The 26611-nt window shown below is 50.9% G+C and overlaps 1 protein-coding gene across 2 annotated transcripts in view; it reads left to right on the top strand.

The window, feature by feature from the left end:
• The first annotated feature begins 6 nt into the window (after positions 1–6).
• PEBP4 (phosphatidylethanolamine-binding protein 4) overlaps positions 7–26611 on the top strand; it is a 221879-nt gene continuing 195274 nt past the window's right edge. For both annotated transcript variants that reach the window (XM_010845486.1, XM_010845487.1), the window contains exons 1-3: positions 7–121; positions 207–343; positions 6962–7088. In XM_010845486.1, the coding sequence (XP_010843788.1) occupies positions 213–343; positions 6962–7088 (258 nt within the window). In that variant the 5' untranslated portion in view covers positions 7–121; positions 207–212. The remainder of the gene's footprint in view (positions 122–206; positions 344–6961; positions 7089–26611) is intronic.

Genomic DNA, 26611 nt, shown 5'->3' with positions numbered 1-26611 from the left:
TCCAGCTGGGAGGAGGCCCAGGGCCGCCCAAGGGACTTGTGTCTGGGTGGCGGATTAGCTGCCGGAGCCCAGGCTGTGCCTGCCCTTCTCCCTGCCAAGCAGAGGGCTCTCTCCCTACCAGGTGGGCCCCCTGGGGCAGGGGCTGTGGGTGGGAAGGGCACCCCCTGCAGAGAGCCCGGCAGCTCTGAAGACTCCTTCCTTTCCAGGTGCCCATGGGCTGGACCATGAGGCTGGTCACAGCAGCCCTGCTCCTGGGCCTCGCGGTGGCGGTCACTGGAGAGGAGGAGGACACGGACTTGTGTGTGTACGAGGCCCTGCCTGACAACGACGCTGTCCTCTGCAAGTAAGGCTGGGTGCAGAGGGAGGGGGGTCTCCACGAGTCCGGGGCCACTGGCTCCCGTGGCAGTGTCTGCGGACAGGAGACTCAGACAGATCGGGGAGAGGACTGTGAGACAGGCCTGTGCCATCAGTCCAGAGGGCGGTCCTCTCAACACCAGGACTGAGATCGGGGAGAGGACTGTGAGACAGGCCTGTGCCATCAGTCCAGAGGGTGGTTCAGACTGAGATCGGGGAGAGGACTGTGAGACAGGCCTGTGCCATCAGTCCAGAGGGCGGTCCTCTCAACACCAGGAGGGTACCCGGATCTGGCCACCTCCCCTGGGGCCTCCAAACCTGAGGGGCTGGCCTCACCCTCCCTGCTGGGACCCCAAGAGAGACCATCCCTCCCCTACAGCCTGGAAGGCTCCCTTCCCCCCAACAAAGTGGCACTTTCAAGAAAAGTGGCATTTGACAGAGGCTGTGTAACCAGACCCTCCCTGTGTGAGAGGTGGTTGTTTGCTTTTCTCAAACAAAGCCCCGGAAGTGTCAGGACAGGCCGGAGTGGGGCCATTGGACATTGTCCAGAGAAAAGGCTGGGCGTCAGAGGCTGGCTCTGTCCCTTCCAAGGGCACAAGCTTCTCTCACTCTGTGTCGGAGTCCAGCTTGCTCCTCATCCATCATGGGTCAGAAGAACCGGTCTTCATCACCCTGGACACATGGGCCATCCCGAGGGCTGCCCAGGCCACATTGCTCCCAACACCCTCTGCCAACCTGGTGGCCGAGGACGCTGGCGTCACACTGAGGCCATTGGAAGTAAGAGAGGGAACAAGGACTTCTTACTCTGTCTCCTTGAGTACATTCGAATTCTTACAAACATTAACATTACTTTTAGGGAGATAAATATGTTTTTTCCTAAAAAGTTAGGCAGCTGAATTCCGCCCCCTCCCCCTCCCCCAAAATGGCACAGATTTTGTTCCTATCAGTACAGTTGTAACTCTGGTGAGACAGTGCTGGGTGAAATTTTGTGTGAGGGAAGGCGGGTGGGGCTGCTGCTCCTATGTGTGCAAGGTGCTCTGTGGAGCAGGACCTTCCCGGGGGCGGGCAGGCCTTTCCCTTTGGTGGGCCGGTCCAGCCCCCAAGCTGGGGAGGACAGCGGGGCCAAGGCCATGATCACAGCCCCATGCGGAGAACCTCTGTGCTTCCCGTGTTCACCGTGGGACACGTGGATCCCATGTATTCGGTCACCATGTACGGAGGGAACCCACCAGTACCCAGATGCCCTGAGCTCAGCCCTGCAGGCATCCACAGGCTGGTCTCCTGGCGGCCTGGGGACCACAGCACATGCAGGAGCTCCAGTCACCTGGTACGTGATGGGTGTTCTGCCAGTGATTTAGAGTCCTTGACCTATTTCATTGTTACCATGACCCCACCAAGTACGTGTTATCATCCCATTTTGCAGATAGGAATCCCCAGAGATTAAATAACCTGCCCATGGTTCTGATATACCTGACCAGGGGCAGAGCTATGATGCAAACCCCTGCCCCCACCGCCCCACGTCTGACTACACTCCTACTCTTTCCCCACTCACCTTCAACTGCTGACCTTCGTCCAGGGCCCAGAGCATCTCAAGTAAAGGGAATCTGTCTTACAGCAGTCCAAGGGGCTGCTATAACACAGGGCCACAGACTGGGTGGCTTATAAAAAACAAAAAATTATTTCTTACCATCCTAGAGGTGCTTCCCTGGTAGCTCAGATGGTAAAGAATCTGCCTGCAAAACAGAAGACCCAGGTTTGACCCCTTGGTTGGGAAGATCCCCTGGAGAAGGGGATGGCAACCCACTCCAGTATTCTTGCCTGGGAAATCCCATGGACAGAAGAGCCTGGTGGGCTACAGTCCATGGGGTCTCAAAGAGTCAAACACAACTGAGCAACTAACACACACATTCTGGAGGTTGAGAAGTCCAAGGTCAATGTGCCAGCAGATTGTTTGTCTGATGAGATCCCACTTCCTGACTCATAGGTGGCTGGATCCTTGATGGGTCCTTGCAGACTGGAAGGGGTGAGAAAGCTCTCTGGTAAGTCTTTTCTATTCTATTCGTGAGAACCTCACCCTCATGACCTAAGCACCTCCCAGTGGCCCCACTTCCAAATTTTGTTACCTTCAGGGCTAGGATTTCAACCTATCAATTTTCAGTTCATTGCAAGGAATCATTCTCAGGACTTCTTAGAAGATGCTAGCAGATCCCCAGTTTGAGAACTTAATGGACTTCCAGCATTAAGCCTGCGTGCTAGGACACGAGTTTTTGACTGCAGATCATCATTGCAAGAGGGAAGCTTTGACTTTATGACTGCTTAAGATTTTTTTTGGTAAAAGATTCAGGGGATCTTCCTGACCCAGAGATTGAACCTGTCTCCAGCATTGCAAGCAGATTCCTTACCATCTGAGCCACCAGGGAAGCTCATTAAAAGATCATCACCGAATGAGAACACAAAAGAACATATCAGACTCCGAAGTTGAGATCAGGACCTCCTGTTCTGTGCCCCCATCCCCAAGGATCCTGCTCAGTTCAGGCTCTTGACCTTGCTGAGAGACTCCCCTAGAGAAGCGCCTCCTCTCCCCGGTATTGTTAGAATCTAACAGGGAATTCTTGAAGTTAACACTCAGGACCTAAAAGTATTAATCTATAAGAGAGGAATTTCTTGTGCTGTGACAAGCAATGGAGAAATATTGGTAAGAGAAAAGTTCTTCTCAAATAATACCTTACCTATGCTTGAGGGGCTTCCCTGGTGGCTCAGGTGGTAAAGAATCTGCCTTCAAGGTGGGAGACCCAGGTTGAGAAGATCCCCTAGAGAAGGGAATGGCAACCCACTCCAGTATTCTTGCCTGGAGAATCCCATGGACAGAGGAGTCTGGCGGGCTACAGTCCATGGGGTCACAAAGAGTCAGACATGACTGAGTGACTTTCACTTCACTCTTGAGGAAGACAGACTAGACCAGCAAAGCCATGAGAGTCAGAACTCTAGGTTCAGTCACAGACATGAAAGAACCAAAGTCATCCAGGGTGAATCCACTCAGCCCCTCTCTCCTTGCTGCCTCGGCCCCAGTGGCCCCAGTGGCCCCAGTGGACTCTCACAGGGACACGACCTGCTTCCCAAAGTCCTCTCTTCTGTACTGAAAGCCTCCCACATCATATAGGGCACCCTTGTGTCAAGGCTTGTGACTTGTCACAGTCACCCTTGTGACTGCCCTTCTTTAACTGCACCCCCATTCTTCCTAGTTTTGCCCCAGGCACTGCATCGAACAAGTCTAGCCTCTCTGTCCCTGGAGGGTCCTTCCGATGTTTGGAGACAGATGTCACGACCCTGTCCCCTGCCTTCACCTGCAGTTCTTTTTCCTCTGAGCCTCCACCTCTCATCCTTCAATTCCTCCTTGGGGGGTCTTGTTCTGGGCTCCTGCCTTAAGGAAGAATTGGTTGGAGATAGACCCACATATCCACACTGAGAACCACACAGCAGAGGGTGGGGTGTCCCCTGAGTCCCCAGGCGCCTCTATGAAGGCAGCCTTCCCTCCATGGACCTTTGTGTCTCCCTTGCTTTGGGGGCAGCTGGGATTCTGAGCTTTTTTCATCCCCAGGGAGCTCTTTTCCTCTGATCTGATTCTTATGATGCTGAGTGACTTCCGTGAACATCCAGTCAAGGGAAGTGCAGACAAGCCTGTGCACTCCTTCTCTGTTGCTTACAGAAGAGTTCCCCAAACCTCACTGGGGCACACATTTATTGCCTCAGTTTCTCTGGGCATGGCCCAGCGGGGCACCTCTGCCCAGGTTCTTGGGAGGCTGTTGTCCAGCTCTCGGCCCATGGTGATAGCCTCATCTGAAGAATGAGACTTGGAGGAAACATGTGGGCTTCAGACCCTGGGCTGACAGTGCCCTGTGGGTACGACAGGGGCCTGGCTGGATGGACCTAACTCTTGGTCCCCTGGCACCCTCTGGGGCTTTGCTTGCATGCTCAGTCGTGTCCAACTCTTTGTGATCCCATGGACTGTAGCACGTCAGCCAACCCTGTCCATGGGATTTTCCAGGCAAGAATACTGAAGTGGATTGCTGTTTACTCCTCCTGGGGATTTTCCTGATCCAAGGATGGAACCTATGTCTCCTGTGTCTCATGCATTGCAGGCATATTCTTTACTGCTCGAGTCATCTAGGAAGCCCCTCAGGGGCTTTAGGCCTGATCTGAGAGGCAGCAGAGAGCAGTGGCTTGAAGCAAAATTTTAGTTCCCTCCCCAGGAATTGAACCTGCAGCAGCAGCAGCAGCCTGGATAAAAACCAGGAATCCTAGCTGCTAGTCCACCAGGGGCTAGAGGCGAGAAGCAAAATTCCCCTGGCCCTTGTTCCCCTCCACTGAAAAATGCAATTCTCAAGGAAGCAAAAACTGTAAAACCGAGTATGAAGTTTATTATTAGAGACACAGCACAACTGGGAGAGCCCACAGATAAACAGTTTGTTAAGACAAAAGCAAGGCAGAGAGGCACCCCGGAGAGAAAGGGTGTGGACGTCTCCCCTAGTGAGGAACGCAGTAAAGAGGCGGTTAAGTCATTTATAGGGCAGTTCTTCTGGGTCTTTGTTTATCTTTGGCCAATTATCTGATTTCTTTTTCTACAATTGACCTGCCCTAGGACCCTCCCTAATATTCATGCACAACTGTTCTCTGAGATGGATTCCAGCCCAGAGGCCTATGGGGGAGCCTCAGCATCACCTGCTATGGGGTTTTTCCTCCTTCTTTTTGACCCTCAAGGAGGCTTCCTGCCCATGTGCTGCATCTCCCTTGTTGCATGGAGGGGACATTGGTGACCGCTTGATCTTTTACTCAAACAGGGTTTAACCCTTCTCTGTCCCGCCGTAGCTGTTATCTTAAAGTAGCCACAAGAAACAAAGCCTGGCTATTTGCCCTGTTTCTGTTATTATTTCTATTTCAAAGTACAAACAGGAGGATGATTGTAAATACCTAACCTGGAGCCTACTTACTTCCTGTCTCAGGAAATGCAAACAGGAGGCTAGTTGTTAAGTGTCCCTCCTGAAACCCATCAATCTCCTGCCTCAGGCCCACTCACAAATGTCAGTTTGATGATTTTGCTTAACTATAAGAAGATCAAACCAATCGATCCTAAAGGGAATCAACCCTGAATATTCATTGGAAGGACTGATCCTAAAGCTGAAGCTCCAATACTTTGGCCACCTGATGGGAAGAGCCAACTCACTGGAAAAGACCCTGATGCTGGGAAAGACTGAAGGCAAAAGGAGAAGTGGGTGGCAGAGGATGAGATGGTTAGATGGCATCACAGACTCCATGGATATGAAATTGAGCAAATCCCAGGAGATAGTGAAGGACAGGGAAGCCTGGCACGCTGCAGTCCATGCAGTCACAAAGAGTTGGACACAACTTAGCAGCCGGACAATAAGAACATTTAAACACTGGCAGCAATTCTACTGGGATAGAAAAAGGAGACACTTGTGTTGCCTCTGGTCCTCAGTTTCCTTCCTCCCCACCCTTTCCCTCCGCTTCCAGTTCTGGGCTGTGGTCTGAGTCCCCATCTTTCTGCCAGAAGAGGGTCCCCTCTCTCAGCCTTAGATCTCGATAGCTGCTGTGGCAGGGGGTAAAGGCAGAAACAAGCCAAAAAGTCCTTAAAATGCTGCCATGAGGAGAGATGAAAACCCATACTCTACAACTTCTTCAAAAGTTATTAAAACTATACCACCTGAGGACTTCCCAGATGGTCCAGTGGTTAAGAATCCACTTGCCAATGCAGGGGACACGGGTTCTATCCTTGGGAACATCCCACATACTGCGGAGCAACTAAGCCCATGAGCTGCAACCACTGAGCCTGTGCTCTAGAGCCCAGGAGCTGAACTACTGAACCCGAGTGCTTCAGCTACTGAAGTGCACACACCTGAGAGCCCATGCTCCACAGCAAGAGAAGCCCGTGCTCCACATGCAATTAGAAACCTGAGTACCGCAGCCAAGAGGAGCCCCTGATCACTGCAACTAGAGAAAAACCCACATGAAGCAACGAAAGGCCGAGCACAGCCAAAAATAAAGTAAATAATAACACTAATAAGGAAAGCACAAGGAATGGCATATCGAGAGCCTAGGGTAGGGTCACCCACAGAAGGGAGTTATGCAGCTACTGCTGGGATTTGCAGGCATGGAGAGGGTCTTGATTGTTTAAAGAAGTTTGTCCCCATGAAGAAACCTGTGATAACTTGCTACACCTTTCTTTGTGTAATAAGAACATTCCAGAAAAGCAACATAAAAATATCATTCTTCTATACCCAGCCCTACTTTAAAGACACTGATTAGGTTTGCCTATGGATTTTTTTTTTTTTTTTTGAGAAGTAAGCACTGACAGTAATGAATACTTTCCGACCATTGATAACATGCCAGGCCCTGTTGTAAACATCAATCACTACTTTACCCTTCTCACCAACCCTACAAATAGGTATTATTAGTATTCCCACTGTACAGGTGGAGAAACTGAGTCACAAGAAGTCAAGTAACTCAAGCTCCACAGGTCAGACTGAAGCCTTATGCACCCCCAGCGCCCCAAAAACCCCAACACAAAACAACCACCTCCCTCTCTCCACAGGGGCCTTAAGGTTTTCTACCCAGAGTTGGGTAACATCGGCTGCATGATCGTTCCTGAATGCAACAATTACAGACAGAAGATCACTACCTGGCCCGAACCAATCGTGAAGTTCCCTCAGGCCCTGGACGTGAGTGAGCTGGCCTGGCTGGAGTGGGAGGGTCGCTCTGAGATCTGGGTTCCCTCTGAGTCTGTTCCTCTGGCTGAGAGGAAACCACGTGCAGAGCCAGCTGAGCCAGGACTGGTGGCACCAGATGGCTTGTTGCCGTGAGTGTGTGCCTCCGTTAGAGTGGCCCACCGCGTTGGAGGAGGCTGGGGTGGGTAGCAGGGGCTGCAGGCCGCAAGCTTTGGCATCGTTCAGGGGGTGCTCCACCCGGGGACTGGCCAGGGGATGCAGAGGGTGGCAAGGAAAATGAGAAAGGAGGGATCTATGGGGAGCTGTTTCTCAAGGTGCAGAGTGGCAGGGTTTTCGGAGTGATCTAGATGGGGAGGACTCGATTCATATGGAGCAGTGCTTCTCACGTGGGCTGAACAAGTGGAGGTCAGAGCCCTTGACTCTTGGGGCATCTCAGTATGAGACCCGCTCAGAAGTTGGCCCCGACTTGCCCGAAATAAAAAAGAGAAACATTCTAGGAACTGGATAGAACTATTCCTTTTTCTGGAAAATGATTGGTACCATCTTGTTCTGGAAGCTTCTCTCCGTCTGGGAATGTGGTAAGCCCGGGGAAGGGCGATGGGAGGGGGATATAGAGCTGCAGTTGTCAGGATAGCTGCTCCAGTGGCTTAGTTGCCTTTTCTTTCGTCTTTGACTCCAGGCTGAGCTCCCAGAGTATCAGGGGGCGGAGGGTAATCCTTGCTTTATCTGCAGGTTGTAGTAGAAGGTGCCAATGTCAACCTAGGCACAAGGACTGTGATGTGTTCGGGACTCGAATGGGTGGAGACAGAAGGGGCATGGCCAGGATGTGACCACAGGCACACCTCTGCTAACCTTCTGATCCCCCTGCGATCGTGGCAGGGAGGGAGCACAGAGGGCTCCCCACCTCTGTTGGCCCAGCCTGGGGGCTGTCAGCACAAGGATAACAAGATGACAGGTTCTCGAGTCGGGGGCTGTGAAGACTACTCAGGAGATTTTTCTTTTCTTTCTGTTCTTTTAGCCATGGCTTGTGGCTTGTGGGATCTTAGTTCCCCGATTTAGGGATTGAACCCAGGGCCCTGGCAGTGAGACCACAGAGTCCTGACCACTGGACCGCCAGAGAATTCCTGAGAGTTTTTCTTTCTTTAACTGACTTGCACTATCAGGGAACAAATACATGGTGATCTGTCTCATAATTGATGAGGCTGAGAAACATGAAGCTTTGACAGGCTATTGTGTCTGCAGCGTTGACAAACATTCTTTCCTCTGGGGGGCTAAGCAAGCTAGTCATGAGAGACTTTCTCGGTGTCCTCTTCCTCAGCCCTCCCAAGCCTGCCACACATGCACACGTGTGTGCACACACACACACACATGCTCATGTCAGCCCTCCCCACCAGAAACCCTCCGCCTGGGTCATAACATCAATAGGTGGGAGAAGTGGAGGAAACATAAGCCTCTGTGACTGTAACTCAGGGCGGGAGCCTGTTCCTCCAAGGAAAGGTATAATGCTTACTCCGTGAGACAGGACTCTTGACTTTACCCTTAATTCACTTGTCCTTAAGGAGTGAGGAGTTTGGACCAAATACTTTCAGAGCCCAATGACTGTTCAAAGAGGGAGTCTAAGCCAAGAGCTCCATTCCCAGTGATATTGCTCCATTCCATGCGACGTTGTCACATATGTCCACTAGATGGCAGTGTAGACTTTCCTGAGTCCCTGGTGCCCTTGGCCGCAACAAGTTTGAAGCCAGTTTGGGAAGCCTTTGCATTTGACTTGGACTAGGCTGCAGTCCATGGGGTCACTAAGAGTCGGACACAACTGAGCGACTTCACTTTCCCTTTTCACTTTCATGCATTGGAGAGGGAAATGGCAACCCACTCCAGTATTCTTGCCTGGAGATTCCCAGGGACAGAGGAGCCTGGTGGGCTGCCGTCTATGGGGTCGAACGGAGTCGGACATGACTGAAGCGACTTAGCAGCAGCAGCAGCAATTGGGACTGATGGTCCTTGGGCATGAACACAGAATGCAAAGAAAATATCACCCCCTCCAGATCCTGCAATCTCCCACCCTGCCTCAGCCCAGAGTGGGGCAGCGGAGAAAACCTGGAGATTTACGAAGGATGCAGAGCTGTGGATAAGTATTCCAAGGAAAGCAGAGATTTCAAAAAGGACAGTCTGGCCAAAGTGGTGGAAAGAAATAAAGGAAAAGTAGAATTCTACTGCTATAGAACTATAAAGTTTACAGAAATCTGTCTGTTGAGAAAGCAGGTTCAGCTAGAGTGTCAAAAGCTACCATTTATTGGGTGGTACCCACTTCATATTGAATACTGTTCATGCATTGTTTCATTTAATGTGCTCATCAAGTTAAGTATTTATTTAGTCAAGATTGTCGGTGGCAAGAGACAAAAATCAACTCAAACTGGCTTGTGACAAGAGAAAAGAAGGAAGGCATTACTGGTTCACAAACTGAAAACTCCAGGGATAACTTCAGGCATGGCTGGATCCAGGTGCTCAATCAACGTCACCAGGAAGCTGTCTGTCCCTTTTCTCTACTTGTTTTTTCTGTGCTGGTTTTGTGTGTAAACACTCTTTCCTGTAATGACAAAGATGACTCTATCAGCTTCAGAGTTATGTTTTACTAGTTTATTAACCCACTGGATATAGATTGACCCCATCCAACCATTAAAAGTCTCCAGATTTGTCCTGCTTGTATCCCGTGTTCATCCCTGACCCAAACAGTGATGCTGGGCAGCCCCATTTACTCTACAAGGGCTGAAAGCAGAAGAGGATGGTACCCTCCAAAGGAGCATCAAGGGGCAGGTTTTCAGACAGCAGATAGGATGTTGAACAGGAAACATGAGAGAAAAAGTGCAGAGTCCCTTTAAAGTGGGGGCAGGGAAGCCCGAGACCTTAGTAACAGTGAAGAGGACTAAGGCATTGCCTCTGGGTCTGATGGAAAAGGGCAAGAGGCTGGTGACTGACTACGTGGAGATGTTGCCTTTCAAAGGTGATCAAAGCAGCTTACAGGGGACACGCCCAGGAAGCCCACCCACGAAGCAAGCCCTGAAGCCCTGGAAGGAGCCGTGTAGTGGGCGGGAGACTAAGCTCTCTGCCCAGTAGAGGTCTTCCTGCTGGCTTAGGCCCCTTCCCCAGACTTGGACCGTACTCCGGTACTCCCCACCCCTACCAAAATGCTTCCTCCTCTGAGAAGCTTTCCCTGACTGCCTTCCTCTGAGTAACGCTTCCCTCCCCCCAATCTTTGTTGGGTCTCTTCTTTCTCTGAGCAGTTTTCACATCCCCTACCCTCCAAACCCAGCGTTTGCTTCCCTCTGTCTTGTACTGTGGTTGCCTGTGCATATCTCCTGTAGCGTCAACTGATTTATGAGCTCTCGGAGAGCAAGACCATGTGTTGTATTTCTTTGAACTACCCACAGCCCCTACCAGCATCACAGACCCCATGCTGGCTGACTGGGTGGCCAGGTGGCCAGATGAATGAAGGAAGGAAGGAATGCATGAATGGCAGGTGGACGGACACACCTCTTGGAGCATCAGCTCTGAGGCGCGTGAGCCCCATGGTTTGTGCTTCAAGCTGCCGGGTGTCCTGGGGCCTCGGCAGAACCCCAGGACAGCATTAGTCTCTCCCCTGCCAGGATAGGTGGGGGGCTGGGGGTGGGGAGGAGGAAGCAGAGAGAGAAGAGGAAATAGGGTGGGCCCCCTAGAAGGCAGAGTAGTGCAGGAAAATACGGCTGGTCCCCCTGCCAACAGCCGCAGAGAGCCAAGAGAGGCGATGAAACAAGAAACTTCCTCCCCTGGTGCTGTGACAAACGTTAAGAGGCAAACATCTTAAAACGCGTGCCCTTCTCGAGCCCGTGAAGACTGAAAGGCCCCCGAGAAGCTTCTTGACTGTGGCTTATTCTTCACCTTGAATTTAAACAGCTGGAATCCTTTTGAAGGGAAGAAATTGCCGTTAAGTGGGGAGTGTGCATTGCATTAGAGGGAAGGAACACAGACCACAGCCATCCTTCCTGTGGGCCCTCGGCTTTCCAATCTGTTCTCCTCCCCAGCAAGCCAGTGACCCTGAGTGTCCCCCCGCCCCCCGCCCCGGGCTGAGCAGGCGTGTCGCCGCGTCACACGGCACCTACAGCATCTGTGCGGTTGCCTTTTGGGGACCACCTCCTTGCCCACATCGGCCCAAGGCAGAGACGCAAGTTTCAGCACGAATCTTATAGAGGTCTGGAAATCTGGAGACATGCACGTGTGGGAGAGTCGGAGACCATTCTCGATGAAAGAGACCTCAGAGCTCCCCAGCCCACTGCCTATTATTCTTCTTCCTTTTCTAACTTTTTACGATATACAGAAATACAGCCGATCAACAATGTTGTGATAGTTTCAGGTGGACAGCAAAGGGACTCAGCCATACGTACACATATATCCATTCTCCCCACAAACTCCCCTCTCATCCAGGCTGCCACATAACACTGAGCAGAGTTCATGTGCTTTTACGGAAGGTCCTTGTTAGTTATCCATTTAAAATATAGCCATGTGTACAGGCAACCATAAGTTCATTCTCTAAGTCTGTGAGTCTCTTTCTGTTTTCTAAGTTCATTTGTACCAATTCTTTTTAGATTCAACATATAAGGGATGTTGATTCTAAACATATAAGGGATTACATATTTCTGTGTTTCTAATCCCAACATATAAGGGATAACATATTTCTCCTTCTCTATCAGACTTACTTCACTCAGTGTGACAATCTCTAGGTCCATCCATGTTGTTGTAAATGGCATTATTTCATTCTTTCTTATGGCTAATATTCCATTGCATAAACGTCCCACACCTTCTTTATCCACTTATCTGTCGATGGACATTTAGGTTGCTCCCATGTCTTGACTATTGTAAACAGTGCTATGATGAACACTGGGGTGCGTGTATCTTTCAGATCATGTGTTTCTCTGGATATATCCCCAGGAGCTCCCATCCTTTTTGTACGCAGAGCAGAAAAATGGGAGCTGCTGCCACCATGAAATGATTAGGACACAGGGCTCTAACACCCGGGAGCAGCCCCTGATGGATTAGCAGATCCACCCAGCTCATTTTTTGAAAAGATACTGAGAGGGAACGTGCCCACATGCAGGGGGCAGCCAAGCGCAGTTGCTCCAGGGACAGCAGCTCCCAGTCTAAGGTGGAGAGATGGACAGATGCATGGAGCGCAGGGACACCGTGTCAGTGCTTCAGGAGAGGGACCTCAGGCACCATTAGGGCCAGGGAGGGCAGCCAAGCTGAGCCGGGGCCTGGAGATGCTTCCAGGGGGAGGGGACCCCGAGCTGAGCTGTGCTGGTGACAGACAGGAAGCTGGGACAGCCGGGTGAGGGCTGAGGCTCCAGAGGGGGCAGGACCACACTTTGAGGGGGTCACAGATGCTGCTTCGTGGGCGCTGGTGTGGAATCTAGTCTTTATCTGGAAGCCAGGCTGGGGAAGTGGGAAGGTCACCATTTGATTTTCAGGCTGGTACAGGTGATCGGATTGACAATTCAGGAAGGTCCCTTGGGTAGGTCACCCAGGTGCCTGTGGGTGGATGGGAGAAACACAAGGCTGGAGGCAGGGTGAGCCTGCTGAAGCAGAGGGTGATGGCGTGGACCGGGGCAGGGGTCTGAAGGTATAAAGGTAGTCAAGTCCACTGGGCTTGGTGACAGCAGAGGAATGGATATCGCCAAGAAGGAGACAGCCGGGACAGCTGTCGGGTTTCTGCGACAGGCAGGTGGGTGGCTGAGGGTTAAGCTGGGCATGTTATTTATCCCCCAAAACAAGACATTTTGGAGAGTGTTAATAATAATTGGGAGGAAGGGCATTATCGGGCACTGTCCCTAACAGCGGTGCTATCACCAAACCAGGGACACAGGAGAAGGCTTGGATCCACAGGGACCATGGGCAGTGAGTGGCAGCAGCTTTGCCTCACTAAGGCCCCTGTGTGCACCCAGTGAGCAGATCAGTCTAATACTGGGAAGAGAAGGCAGGGCTGGAGGCCTAGCTTTGGGTCCTTGGCATCTGGGGGCGCAGGGTGGAGTGTTCCAGGAGGCTGGGCTCCTCAGGGGACTAAGGAGGATACGGAGTGGCCAGCAGCAGCCAGCGGCAGAGGTCAGGTCAGACTGGCGAGAGAGAGGTTGCTGAAGGGCCAGGCTAGGGAAGAGCTGTCAGATTTGTCAAATTCCCTGGCACTGCTCTCCAGCAAGCAGGAGAGGAGTTTCAGGGCAGTGGGCCTAGGGAGAAGGTCAAGTCAGGACACAGTACAGAGTCTACTGGAGGGGGTTCACCCACGTGATGCTTCACACCTGTGATGCTTTAGGGAAGAATTAATTAATGAGGTGCAACTGCAACCCAGTGCCAGGCACATGACAGAAGAGTAATAAATGGTATACCTTGTCATACAATAAAAGACTGCTTTGTAGTCTGAAGGGTAAAGGGCACAGAAGGAGGGTTGGGCTCCTGGAGGCTCTGAGAGGAGCTGGTGAGGTGGTAACAGAGAAGGGGGCTGATAGGTAGAGACAGGTCTGGGAAGGCAGGTGGGCAGACCACCAGGCACCCAGGTAAGGATGCTTGTATGGAAGAGAGTCACGTGTCATTTTATCCTTTGTCCTTGGCTGAAGGCTGCTAAAATCACCCCACTCTTTCCCACCCCAGCTCAGAGCCACCCAGCCATCTTTTTGGGGGGTGCCTCTGGCCACAACAGGGCCAGGTGAAAAGAATGATGTTCATGGCCGTCTCTAACCTTTGTAGTCAGAGTCTGAGGTCATAGAGAAACTTCCTATGCAGGATTTCACATGATCCTCCTAGCAACGCTGGGAGCTAGGCCAAGTAGGGATTATCCCCACAACTGCAGGATGAGAAACATTTCACAAGGTCAAGGTTAAGCTCGCCCAAGCTGGGGAGTGGAGGCATCAGCCCTGGATGGCAGGTGTCCCACCTCTCAGTTCACTGCTCTATCACCTTCAAGATGTTGCTTCTCAAATGCACCCCCGAGTCCCAGAGAAGAGTCCTGGATGTCCATGCGGGACTCAGGGTGTCATGCACGCATCTGTTTCCCGGAGCAGATCCTGCCCCGCTGCAGGACACTGTCCCGGGAGCCAGTTGTTGTTGTTCAGTCACTCAGTCGGGTCTGACTCTTTGCAACCCCATGGACTGCAGCATGCCAGGCTTCCCTGTCCTTTGCCATCTCCTGGAGTTGGCTCAAACTCATGTGCATTGAGTCGGTGATGCCATCCAACCATCTCATCCTCTGTCGTTCCCTTCTCCTCCTGCCTTCAATCTTTCCCAGCATCGGGGTCTTATACATTCCTGCCCACGAGGGGCATCTTGTAGCTATGCGAATGTAAGTTGCAGTCATTGTTAAGAGGATGACCTCAGGAGGAGCCCTTCCATGGCTGATGTTTTGCTCCTGGGTGCCGTCCTTAGGGAGCTTCTTGGCCTTGACCTTCATTTCCAGTCCTCTTTATCCCCCACCACCTTTTCCAGCGTCATACTCTCTGCTCCAGGGTTTACAGAAGCCCTGGTCAGACCTTTCTATAAACCTGCCCATCCCCAGTCCACAGGGCTGTTCCTGGGAGCACCGGCAGAGAGGGTGTTTGTTCAGTGACTGAGCCTCTGATGTCTGCTGAGAGCTCCCGGTCAAGTGCTGGGGAAACAGGCTCCAGATGTTTTTCAGATCAAATAATGTTCCTTTGAAAACACTGTGTGGGCTGCTTCACTGAGGGGGCAGATGGGGCCTGGAGGGCCAGTTCAGTGGGTTTGCATCCGGGTTTAAAGAATAAAGGTCACTCAGCCAGTGTGTGTTGGGGTCCAGGGTGGGGTGGGGGTGGGGGGGTCGCCGCACCCTTGGGATCTGTTCTCGGTGGTCTGCTGGGAGTGTGGGCAGAAGTCTCTTGTATTTTAAAATCGCTGCACAGCCTTGATTGGAGCCATTTAGAGGGACAAACATGTGAACTTTGAACGCCCCGCAGTGACTTTTGTAGGCTCTTGCTGGAGAGGGGGAGGTGGCTTTACAGAGGAGTTCGGAGAAAGACTGGGAGGAATTTAAAATGAGGCAATAATGTCCTTTATTGTTTGTTAACACTTGCGGACTGAGGGGTGAGGGGAGAGGGGAGGAGGTGGGGAGGGCATCTGCTAGGAAGGGGCACCCACTACAGTCTGAGCCCTCCCCAGGCCAAAGGCCTGAGAAGAATGGGAGCTGGGATGGCTGCTGGGGGTTGGGGCCTGGCAATGTCAAGTGACTTATAGCAAAGGGACAGGTTGAGGGGACGGGGGCATGCAGAAATGTGAAGAAATCAGGGACGGTTTGCTCCCCACCTGCAAGTCTGCTCCGACAATCCAAGGCAGGGTCAGGACAATCCATGGGGCATTTTAATTCCCAGGTCTGAGATCTGCCGGTGACGTTGGGCACGCGGAGACTCTAGATGTCCCCGTAGGGGCAGGCAAGGCCCAGAGGGCCAGGAAGGAGCAGGGCCTGCCCGGCTGGTAGGCGTGGCTCTCCAGGCCCTGCGGGTTGGAAGGCGGAGCTGGCCTCTTCGCTCTCCCGAGGCTGCAATTCCAAGAGCCGACACCAGAGGGAGATAGACGACCGTCATCCCGCCCCATCAAGGTGAGCGGGCTGAGCGGCCAGGGTCTCAGGCACAGGGAGGCAACGGCCAGGGCCTTGGGATGGTGGAGGCTTAACCTGGTAATGGAGAAACAGAGGGTCCCTGATTTGGGTCGAGTGTGCAAGCCTCCGCACTCCTTGCTCACCTCTCCTGGGCCAGGTGGCTGTGGGGGTGCCCTCCTATTCAAATACAAATATGCCTGGAGTGAAATTTCTGACACTGGGCACCACTAACTTGAAATGCCCTAGGGGCCAGGCTGGTAGACTGGTGGGTGAAATAACCGGTTGGAAGGCGAGGAGAAGGGCAAAGACAGGCCCTCACATCCCAGCTGGTAGTAAAAAGTTATTTTAAATTGTGCTTATGGTCCTCTGTCCATCCCATTTTGCTTGCCTGCAGACTTGACCTGCAGAGTCAGGATGGTCTGGCGGGACTGAGAGCTGCCAGCTGTGAGAGTTGGTTTTTCCGTTCACAGAGCACTTGGAGCCCTGGGGTTGGTCTGAGAAGCTTGCAGGTCCCTGGCCTTGCACAGACCTCCTCTCACACCCTAATCTGTTGCCCATAGCACTATGACCTTGGGCAGGTTGCTTCTCGCTGAGATTCCTTTCCCTCACCTTAAAATGGGTATAAGATCCACTTCTGGTGGATGAGCAGCCAGTTACCTGTCCCGGTCTTTTCCTGGTCCATCAGTAGCATTTGGTCCAGTTGGTCACCTCTTCCTCGTAGATGCATGTTTTCCACCTGGCTTCAGGCACCCACACTCCCACCCATTTCTAGTTCTTCACTTCTTCATCCTCTCTGCAGGGTGCTCCTCCTCCCACCAGCCTCTCCTCGCGGGAGACCCCAGGCCTCAGTGTCGTGTCTGTAAATGTCACCTGTATGCTCTCCTACTCACATGGCCACGGGGGTGTCTGATGGACCCTCACAGCCAACATATGCAATGCCAGTGCTCCGTCCCCACCCTCTCCCAACGCGCACCGTCTGCCATCATCCCCGTCTCGGCACAGAGCTGCCCCAGCCCCAAGTTGTGCCAGCTGGACATCCTGGCATCTTCAGTAACTGCCCCGTCTCTCCCACCACACATCCATCCCACCAGGAAACGCTCTTGGCTTTGCTTGCAGAATCTGTCCAGTCACTGACCACTTCTCTCGCCTCCGCTGTTAACACCCTGGCCAGGGCCACACCCTCTCTGCCCGAATTATTGCAACAGCCTCCTCCCTGGTCTCCAGGCTACCACAACTACCCTGAACAGCCAGCCTGTCCTCAACAGAGTGGCCAGAATGAGCTTTTACATCTCCTGGTCAGATCAGCTCACTCCTCTGCTCAGAATCCTTCCATTTCTCCTCAGGTCACCAGAAAGTAAGAGCCAAAATGCTCACACTGGCTTATAGGAGCCCCTGTGACCTGGCCCACTGTCACCCCTCTGACCTCAGTCCTGCTATTTTCGCCTGGCTCGCTGGCTCCAGGCCACCTCGCGTCTCGTCTGCTTCTGGACCACAGCAGCCACGCTCCAGGGCCCCTGCCCGGTGCTTCCCTCTGCCTGTGTCTCTTCTCCCCCATCACAACGTCACATCCTCACCTGCTTCTGACTCTGCTTAAATGCCATCACCTCCAGGAGGCCTTCCCAGCCCCTCAGCCTGGCACCCTGAGCCCCTCATCCCTCTCTACTTCTTCCCGTCATGTTTATCACCTTCTAACCTACACATCATTTCTTCAGTTACTGTGTTTATGTTTTGTTTGCCTGTCCCTGCCCCGACCCCACAGCTAGAATATAAGCTCCATGAGGGCAAGAATGTTTGGTTTATTCGCTGATGCATCCCAAGCACTAGCAGTGTCTGCCGCATTGCTGCTGCTGTTCAGTTGCCGAGTCATGTCCAACTCTGCAACCCCATGGACTCTGGCGTGCCGGGCCTCCGTGTCTTTCACTGTCTCCCGGGGTTTACTCAAGTTTATGTCCATTGAATCAGTGATGCTGTCCAACCGTCTTATCATCTGCTTCCTTCTTCTCCTTCTCTGCTACATTGTAGACACAATAGATATTTTCTGAATGAAGATTATTGAATGATGGTTGCGAGAGATCACATATATAAAGCCTGTCAGTGCCGACACAGGAAGCATTCCAAAAATGATGATGGTGATGGTGGTGGTGATGGTGGTGGTAGTGGTGACGGTGGTTATAATAATCTTCTCCAACACCTAGGTGCCTAGTGCATCCTGCAACACGACAGTGGAGGCAATATCTAGAAGACATGGCATACAAGGCAGAGGGTTGTAGGGGAGGTTTAAGGGTTAAGAAGAGATAGCAGAAGAGAGCTAGAGATGGAAGGGAAATGTTTTATACCTCATTGGAAAGGAATAGAGCTCCATGACTGGACACAGTGCTATGCAGAGAATAGACACTAGGAAACCTTTGGAAGGGTTTCCCAGGTGGCTCTAGTGGTAAAGAATGCACTTGCAATGCAGGAGGCACAGGAGACGCAGGTTCAATCCCTGGGTCGGGAAGATCCTCTGGAGGAGGACCTGGTAACCCACTGCAGTATTCCTGCCTGGAGAATGCCATGGGCAGAGGAGTCTGGTGGCAGACTACAGTCCATGGGGTCGCAAAGACTCAGACATGACTGAAGTGCCTGAGCACACACACAAACCTATGGAATGGATGAGTAAATCCTTTGCCTTGTCATCACGTGCAGAGATCACTTTAGAAACTGGGCAAGCAGCCTTGGCAAAAACTTTGGGGAGGGGCGGGGAGGCTGAACTGAAATAGGGACAGTGGAAGGAAGGCAGTAGTCTCCTGAGGCTGGACAGAGATGGGTAGTCTGCCACAGCATCTTCTCGGATGGCATCCCTCTGCTCAGGATCACAGCGTCCCACCAGGTAGGTATTCACTGACTCCTGGGGCCCTACGGGTGATTGCTGAAAGAGAAGAGCCATATCTCTGGGAAGCTGGTTTCAGGTGCCCTCTCTCCGTTAAAACCCCACACCCCCACCCAGTACCTCTTCTTCACGCAAACCTGGTATTTGGTGAAATGCAAGACCCTGATGCTGGGAGAGATTGAAGGCAGGAGGAGAAGTGGTTGACAGAAGAAGAGATGGTTGGATAGCATCACTGACTCAATGGACACGAGTTTGAGCAAACTCCGGGAGATAGTGAAGGACAAGGAAGCCTGGCGTGCTGCAGTCCATGGATTTGCAAAGTGTCAGACACAACTGAGCGACTGAACAACAACAATGCCAGTGAGACTGCCTTTAGTTCTTTCTTCAAGTAGAGTGATGGTTAATTTCAGGTTTGGAGTCGAATGCCTGGATTGCTAACATGCTCAGACTGAAACTGCTCGCCAGCTCTCATGCATCTGGCGCTCCCCATCCTCCACCTCCCCATCTCAGATGGGAAACAAAGCCACGTGAGGTGTGTACCTTTTCCAGCGTGTAATCGTGGAACAGCTATTTCCTCCTCCTCGCTCATTTCTCCCATTCACTAGCAAAAAACCAAGGCTCCGTGGAAAGGTGCCTACAAGGCTGAGATCTCCTGAAAGGCAGGAGCAGCAGGTCAATTCCTGCATCTCCCTGGCAACAACCTCTGACCTGGCCCTGCCAACTCCAGCCTCAGACAAGCAAATGCAGAACCCCACCTGTACAAGAAATCCAGGTGGTTTAGAGCAGTCAGTGTGAAATCAAAACCACAAAGCCATAAAATGGCTGGGAAAGCAACAGACAGATAAATGTTTGTCGGGTTGCAGGTTAGGGAGGGTCTGCCTAGGCATAAAAATCAAGACAAAGTCAGAAGGGAAAAAAAAGAGGGATGTGAGTTACAATAATATTTGAAACTTCTGCACTTTAAAAAATGCCATAAACAAAATAAAAATCCAACGACAAACTGAGAGAACATATGTGCCACAAATATGGCAAAGGATTATTATCTTTATTGCATAAAAAGCTCTTATAAATCAATAAGGAGAAGATGAATATCGTATAGAAAAAGGGGGCAAAGGATATTCATAGATGATTATAAGCCGAAGAAAGTTCATTTAAAATGTGAGGGGAAAAGTCAATTCTACTTATAATTCAAAGACCCATAATTTTTTAAAACAGTATAGATTTTGTTTAAAACCTACCAAATTTGTACTTTGGATTTTTTTAAAGAAGAGTGTACATTACAGGTAGAAATACAAATTGCTTCAACCTTTCTGGAGGGTGATTTGATAATGCATATTAAAATTATTCACGTGTTCATTGCACTTGAACAATAATTTTAGCTCTGTGAATTTATTCTAATCTGATTAATGAGACATGCACACAAATTGATGGAAAAGGATGTTCATTGTTGTGTTATTCAAAATAGCAAAAGAAAAAAGGAAAGCCATCTAAAAGTTCAACAATAGATTGGTTAAATAGAATATGGTCTATCCATATGAAAGAGTACCATGTAGCTATTAAAAAATCATGTTCTCGGGGACTATTTAAAGCTATGGGAAAGTCTTACAATATGTTTTTAAGTGAAAGAAACCAAATGATAAAACAGTAATTTCACTATAGTCCCAATTTTCAAAAATTATATCTTTTTATGCATGCATGCAAAAAAAAAAGAACTAGACGTATGAAGAATACATCAAAATGTTAACATTGGATCGCTCTGAGTGGTGGGATTAAGGGTGATTTTTATTTTCTCTTTTACACTTGTCTGTAATTTCCATATGTTCTCCAGTAAATGTGTATTACTTTAATAATAAGGGGGAGAAAAGCTATTTGGGGAGAAAAAAGAGTGAATGCTAAGAGGAAAAGGCTTCAGCTACCCAAATGGTCTGAGTGCTGGTTGCTGTGGAAACTGTAACTTTGAATTGCCCAACTTTTTGTGAATTACTTCCCTGCTCTGCAGGGTTAGAGCTAGGGCTGGATTCACCATTATCGGGGTAGGCGTAGGCATGCGTCCAGGGAAGGGGGAGGTAAAACTGAGGGGCCCTGCCTGAGGAAAAAGCCCACGGGGACCCTGTGTTTCATCCTGGCCCTCTCTTCCCTTCCACGTACGGAGGGACCTGGAGTCCCAAGGGGATTGCCGGGCACAACCTGCCCCATGCACAGACCTGCCCAGGAACCAGGAAGAAGCCCACTGCCTCTCTAAAAGTGTCCCCAAGTGCCTTGCGGAGTGTTGATAGTTCTCATTAATCAGCCTTTCTCCACTCGCAGCCCGGCACCTAAGGGGTGGGGTCCCAGCAATGGCATGGGGAAGTAGGGCAAAAACAGCTGATGCATCGGAGTCCCAGGGACCATTTGCTGAAGCGGGGCATCTAAGCCAAGCCCCAGCCCCAGTCAGAGCCTTGACCATGTGCCCTCTTGCCTGCCTTCTCTTTACTGCCTGGAGGGCAATCCCTGTTCTGAGCGGGAGTCCAGGATGAAGCACTAGCCCCAGGGCCTCTCAGGAAGCTGGGGGGCTGGGTACCCCGAATGCAAAGACACTTTCAGATGCCTATTCTCGGAACACGAATGTCTCGCTGCCATTTGTGAATCCTGCTCCGAGCTCTAGGGTGTGGAGAACTGGTTGGTTTATAGATCGAGGCAGCCACAAGTTGGAATTTTAAAAAGCAATGTGTCCTTTGAGCAGGAGCCCGGGCTGGGGGCTTTGCAGGCTGTCGCTTTGTCCCAGGGACCAGATGGAACTTGTTTTTCTGTTCACTTGGGGGTTTAACCCTTCGTGCACTCCCTCCTCTGCAGCCCCACTCAGGAGTCGCTGCCTCCAGGGCAAGGAGTCAGCTATGAAACAGAATCCACACATGTGAGCCTCAAAGACATTTATTGGGTATGTCTCATCTTTTCAGTCCCTGGCCTTTGCCGGATGACTTTGTTTTATTTAGCACAATGACATGTGACAGGCACTGTTCTAAGTGCTTTAGAAATACTAACCCACTTACTCTTCTCAGTCATTATTATCCCAGTCTTTACAAGTGAGTAAACTGAGGCACAGATGGGTTAAGCAACTCACCCCAAGGTCACATAGCTGATGAGTCATGAAGCCAGGATCTGAAACCCAGCTGCCTGGTTCCCAAATCTGTGTATTTAATCACAAAATCATGGCTGCCTCTCAGATAGCAGGCAAATGGATTTGGCTCTTAACAGTTTGAAGCTCCTGGGGTGAGTCTTCCCGCTTAAGCTATGAGAGCGTAAGGCACCATCAGTGAGAGATGGAATTCAGGTCCCAGGCGCTGGTGCCATCCTGGGTCTGTTTCACAGGATGCTCCTTCGGGTTTGTCCCCTGGTTCTTCTTATTTGCGAGGCCCGTGGGATGTAATGAGAGGTCCAGGGTTCAGTGCGCTGCTCCATTCCACTCACAGCCTGTGTGAATCCAGTGTGACCTGGGGGCCTGGAGTTCCTGCTGGAAAAACTTCCTGTCACATACAGGTTTTCATACAAAGAATGAGATGGTTGGATGGCATCACTGACTCAATGGACATGAGTTTGAGCAAACTCTGGGAGATAGTGAAGGACACGGAAGCCTGGCATGCTGCAGTCCATGGGGTCGCAAAGAGTCAGACATGACTGAACGACAATAACAGCATACAGTTTTCCTGCAGCGGAGGTCCTGGGGTCTGCCTTTGGGCAGGCTCTCTTGCCTATTTATGGAGCAGAACCCACGGGGCTCTGTGAACCTTTAAGACAGACTGGAACCCCAGCAGACGGAGCTGACCCTAGGGAAGTCCACATGGTTCTTTCTCCCCTCTCTACAGAGGCAGGAGATGGAACTGAGACTGGGGCTGTGACAGAGTGGCAGTCAGAGATGAGTGTCCACAGCATCCAGCCTGTGTAGGGAGAGACTGCAGCCTGGGAGGGGCTAAGAATGCCTCAGGTGGGGCTTGTCACCTCCACATCAGGGTTATGAGTGCCCTCGGGGACACTGCCCCAAGCCATGAGGGTACAGGGAACCTGGAGAACGGGGACTGCTCTATTCAGGAAGTGACATGGGGCTTGGAATCAATGATAAAAATGGCACCGCAGTTGCAGGGGCGGGTGGCACAGTTCCCTGGTGGCTCAGTGGTAAAGAGTACACCTGCCAATGCAGAAGATACAGGCTCGATCCCTGATCTGGGAAGATCCCATAGGCCAAGGAGCAGCTAAGCCCATGTGCCACAACTATTGAGCCTGTGCTCTAGAACCTGGTGGTCTCGACTACTGAGCCCATGCACCCTAGAGCCTGTGCTCCACAAAAAGAGAAGTCACTGCAATGAGAACCTCGCACATGGCAACAAAGAGTAGCCCCCTCTCAACACAACTAGAGAAAAGCCTGCATGTAGCAACTAAGACCCAGCACAGCCAAAAATAAAGTTCTTCTTTTTTTTAATGGCACTACAGGGACTTCCCTGGTGATCCAGTGATTAAGACTTTGTGCTTCCAATGCAGTGGCTGCTGGTTCAATCCCTGGACAGGGAGCTAAGATCCCATATGCCTTGCCACCAAAAAAAAAAAAAGGCCCTGCAATGATACCACACTTGAGAGTGAGCTGTCCTTTCTAAGCTCATCTTCTGGATAATCGAACCTTGCCCGTTTAAGTACTCCAACTTCTTATTTTAGTCATTCTGTGTGGCAGTCTTTCTAAAATAGATTCCACATGACCCTGCCTTCTTAAACAATGGAACAAACATAGTTCAACCTCTGTTAAATGATTCCAGGTCATCATTGTAAACATCTGTCACAGAGGATGCCCCTGTTACCTACGAGTGTTTCTTCTGTGTGGCAGCGGAAGTTACTGAGCCCCTAGCAAGGCTGTTCAGGATCCTAGCAGTCAAGGTTATGCACCTGTGGGCAGGTCCAGCCTGGCCCTCCCAGGGAGGTAGCTCTGATTATCAGTCCTCCAGGACATGGAATTAGAACCTGGAAGCTGCCCCAATGGCCAGGCTATGTTTTCCTGTGCTTCTGACACCAAATAGGGGATTTGGGGGCTTCCCTGGTGGCACTAGTGGTAAAGGATCTGCCTGCCAATGCAGGAGACATTAGAGACTCAGGTTCAGTCCTTGGGTCAGGAAGATCCCCTGGAGGAGGGCATGGCAACCCACTCCAGTATGCTCACCTGGAGAAACCCAGGGAAAGAGGAGCCTGGTAGGCTACATTTCATGGGGTCACAAAGAGTCAGACACGACTGAAACAACTTAGCACGTGGGGATTTTATCCACGCTGACAACCAGCTCTCCATCTATCCAACATAGAGTTCTACAATTCAATTCAACACTCACCTAACCACCCAGACTTAGTATCAGACTCCACAGGTTAAGGGCTTGGTCCACAGGATTATCTCCCACTTCAGACGTTCATCACAAGTATTGTTACCAAGGGTGCCCACACTGCTCTTTACCTTAGCTAGAGAGTTAGGGTCCCCAATGCACATTCCCACTTCAGGTTCAATAATCTGCTAGGAGAGCTCTCAGAACTCAGGAAAGTAGTTTTCCTCCTATTGCTAGTTATTATAAAGGATACAACTCAAGGAACAGCCCAGTGAGCAAGATGCCCAGGGCAAGGAAGTCAGGGGGCAGGGGTTTCCCAGGGGCTTCCATGCCCTCCTCAGGAGCACCACCCTCCTCGCAGCCCCTTGATGTGCTCACCAACTCAGAAGCTCTCCAAGTCCCGTAGTGTAGGGTTTTCACCGAAGTCTCATCACAGAGGCGTGATTGATGGAATCATTGGCCATTGCTGATTGACTCAATCTCCTCCTTCTCTCCCCTCCTTGGTGATCTGGGGGTGGGGCTGAAAGTTCTCACCCTCTAATCACACCTTGGTCTTTGTGGGACCAGTCCCCATCTTGAAGTTATCTAGGGGCCCTGGCCACCAGTCATCTCATAAACGCACAAAAGACAGTCATCTCATAAATGCACAAAAGACACTCATCACTCTGGAGATTCCAAATGTCTTTTTTTCTTCTTTTTATTTAGCCTAGCGGCTGGCACACCAGATCTTAGTTCCCTGACCAGGGATGGAACCCTAACCCCCTGCAGTGGAATTGCAGAGTCCCAACCTCTAGACGGTCACCCGTGCTGTGCTTAGTCACTCAGTTGTGTCTGACTCTTTGCAACCCCATGAACTGTAGACTCACCCCCAGCCCCCTCCAGGCTCCTCTGTGCATGGGGATTCTCCAGGCAAGAGTGGGTTGCCATGCCCTCCTCCAGGGGATCTTCCCAACCCAGGGACTAAACCCAGGTCTCCCACATTGCAAGCAGATTCTTCACCGTCTGAGCCACCAGAGAAGCCCCTGGATGGCCAGGGAAGTCCCAATTTCAAGTGTCTTAGGAGCTCAGTGCCAGGAACCAAAGACAAAGACCAAATATATGTTTCTTATATGGTACAGTGTGTTTGACAATGTAGAGTGGATAAGTGGTATTGCAGGTGACTTTATATGCAATCAGGCAGGACCACACACAGACACATCCCTCTCCAGGGGTCAAAAGCTGCCAATCAACGTGACACACTCCCTCCAACGGCACAGGCAACTCCAGGAGGGCAAAGAACAGAGTGAGCCAGTTACTTCACAACAGAAAGCCCTGAACCCAGGACTATGCTGGCACCTGGCGGGTATCTGATCAATAGTTACTAATTATGTACTTGACAAGCAAATGGCTATTTTGCAGCAGTCACCTGGTTTCATGTCAACGTCTTCATCAGCTTCCCTTTTGCTGTTCCCAAGTCTTCAATGAAACTGCGTCACTCATTTCACAGTGGTCCTGAGGACAAAGGGCTTCCCAGGTGATGTAGTGGCAAAGAATCCACCTGCCAAGGCAGGAGACATAAGAGGCATCGGTTCAATCCCTGGGTTGGGAAGATCCCCTGGAGAAGGAAATGGCAAGCTGCTCCAATATTCTTGCCTAAGAAATCCCGTGGACAGAGGAGTCCGGCAGGCTACAGTCCATGGGGTTGCGAAGAGTTGGACGCTGCTGAGGGACTGAGCACAGCACAGCACAGAGCTGAGAACCAAAGCCTTGGTTCTGTGTCTATAAGAGTGGAACATGACCAGAACAGGGCTTCAGAAAGGAGAGCAGGGATCTTGAGGAACAGGAGTCTGAGCTGCTTGTGGTCCCAATGCCCCACCCAACACAGAGCTTCTTTCTCTGGAGCCAGTTCTGCCTTAGGAATATAGGCTTTATTTTATTTTCATAAGGAAGGCTGACTTTTTTTTTTTTTTTTTTAGGTCACTCACAAGTGATAGCTATAGGGAGCAAAGAAATTTGTAGGGTTATTTGTTTCTACACAAAACCACCCAACACTGCTAAAATTACTTTTAAAATTTATTTTCCTCCCATCATCTGTTATTTCTTGCTCCTGTCAAAGATGATTGGTATCCTTATGTCCTTTCTGATAGGCGGCAGGATGGGAAGGCTGATAACCAAGCAGGTCAGAATGAGTTCTAAACCAAGACTAAGCAGGCTAAAGTGAAGACGTGAGTCGAGTGGCTTGGGTCTCCGAGCCACCATGACCTATGTAAGATGCCTCTGTCTGTGTTTTTTGGAGGGGAGCGTGGGGAGGGTGGGGGCGGTGGGAATCAGGGAAGCAGCCAGGCGGCAGGGTGGGGGGAGGGGCAGAGCATGAGCTTAAGATCTGCAAAGACAGGTATGCTTTCAGATTCCCTGTTCTGGATCCAACTAGCTCCCTAGTTTTTCCACCTCTGAGCCTCACTTCCCTCATCTGTGAAAGCAAATGATAATGTCTACTTTGAGATGGTAAAAGGGGAAACTCGTCAAAGGAACCAATTAGAGCGCAGAGAACTTTCCCACAGTAGGCGCTCGTCCTTCTTTTTCTCAAATTTTATTTTTAATTGTAGGATAATAGCTTTATAATATTGTACTGGTTTCTGCCATACATCAACATGAATCAGCCATAGGTATACATACATCCCTTCCCTCTTGACTCTCCCTCCCACCTCCCACA

This window comes from Bison bison, unplaced genomic scaffold (genome assembly GCF_000754665.1).
Source record: "Bison bison bison isolate TAMUID 2011002044 unplaced genomic scaffold, Bison_UMD1.0 scf7180017864217, whole genome shotgun sequence".
NCBI classification, from domain to species: domain Eukaryota; kingdom Metazoa; phylum Chordata; class Mammalia; order Artiodactyla; family Bovidae; genus Bison; species Bison bison.
Note: the sequence above shows the minus strand (reverse complement) of the source record. Positions and strands in the feature narration are given on the sequence as shown.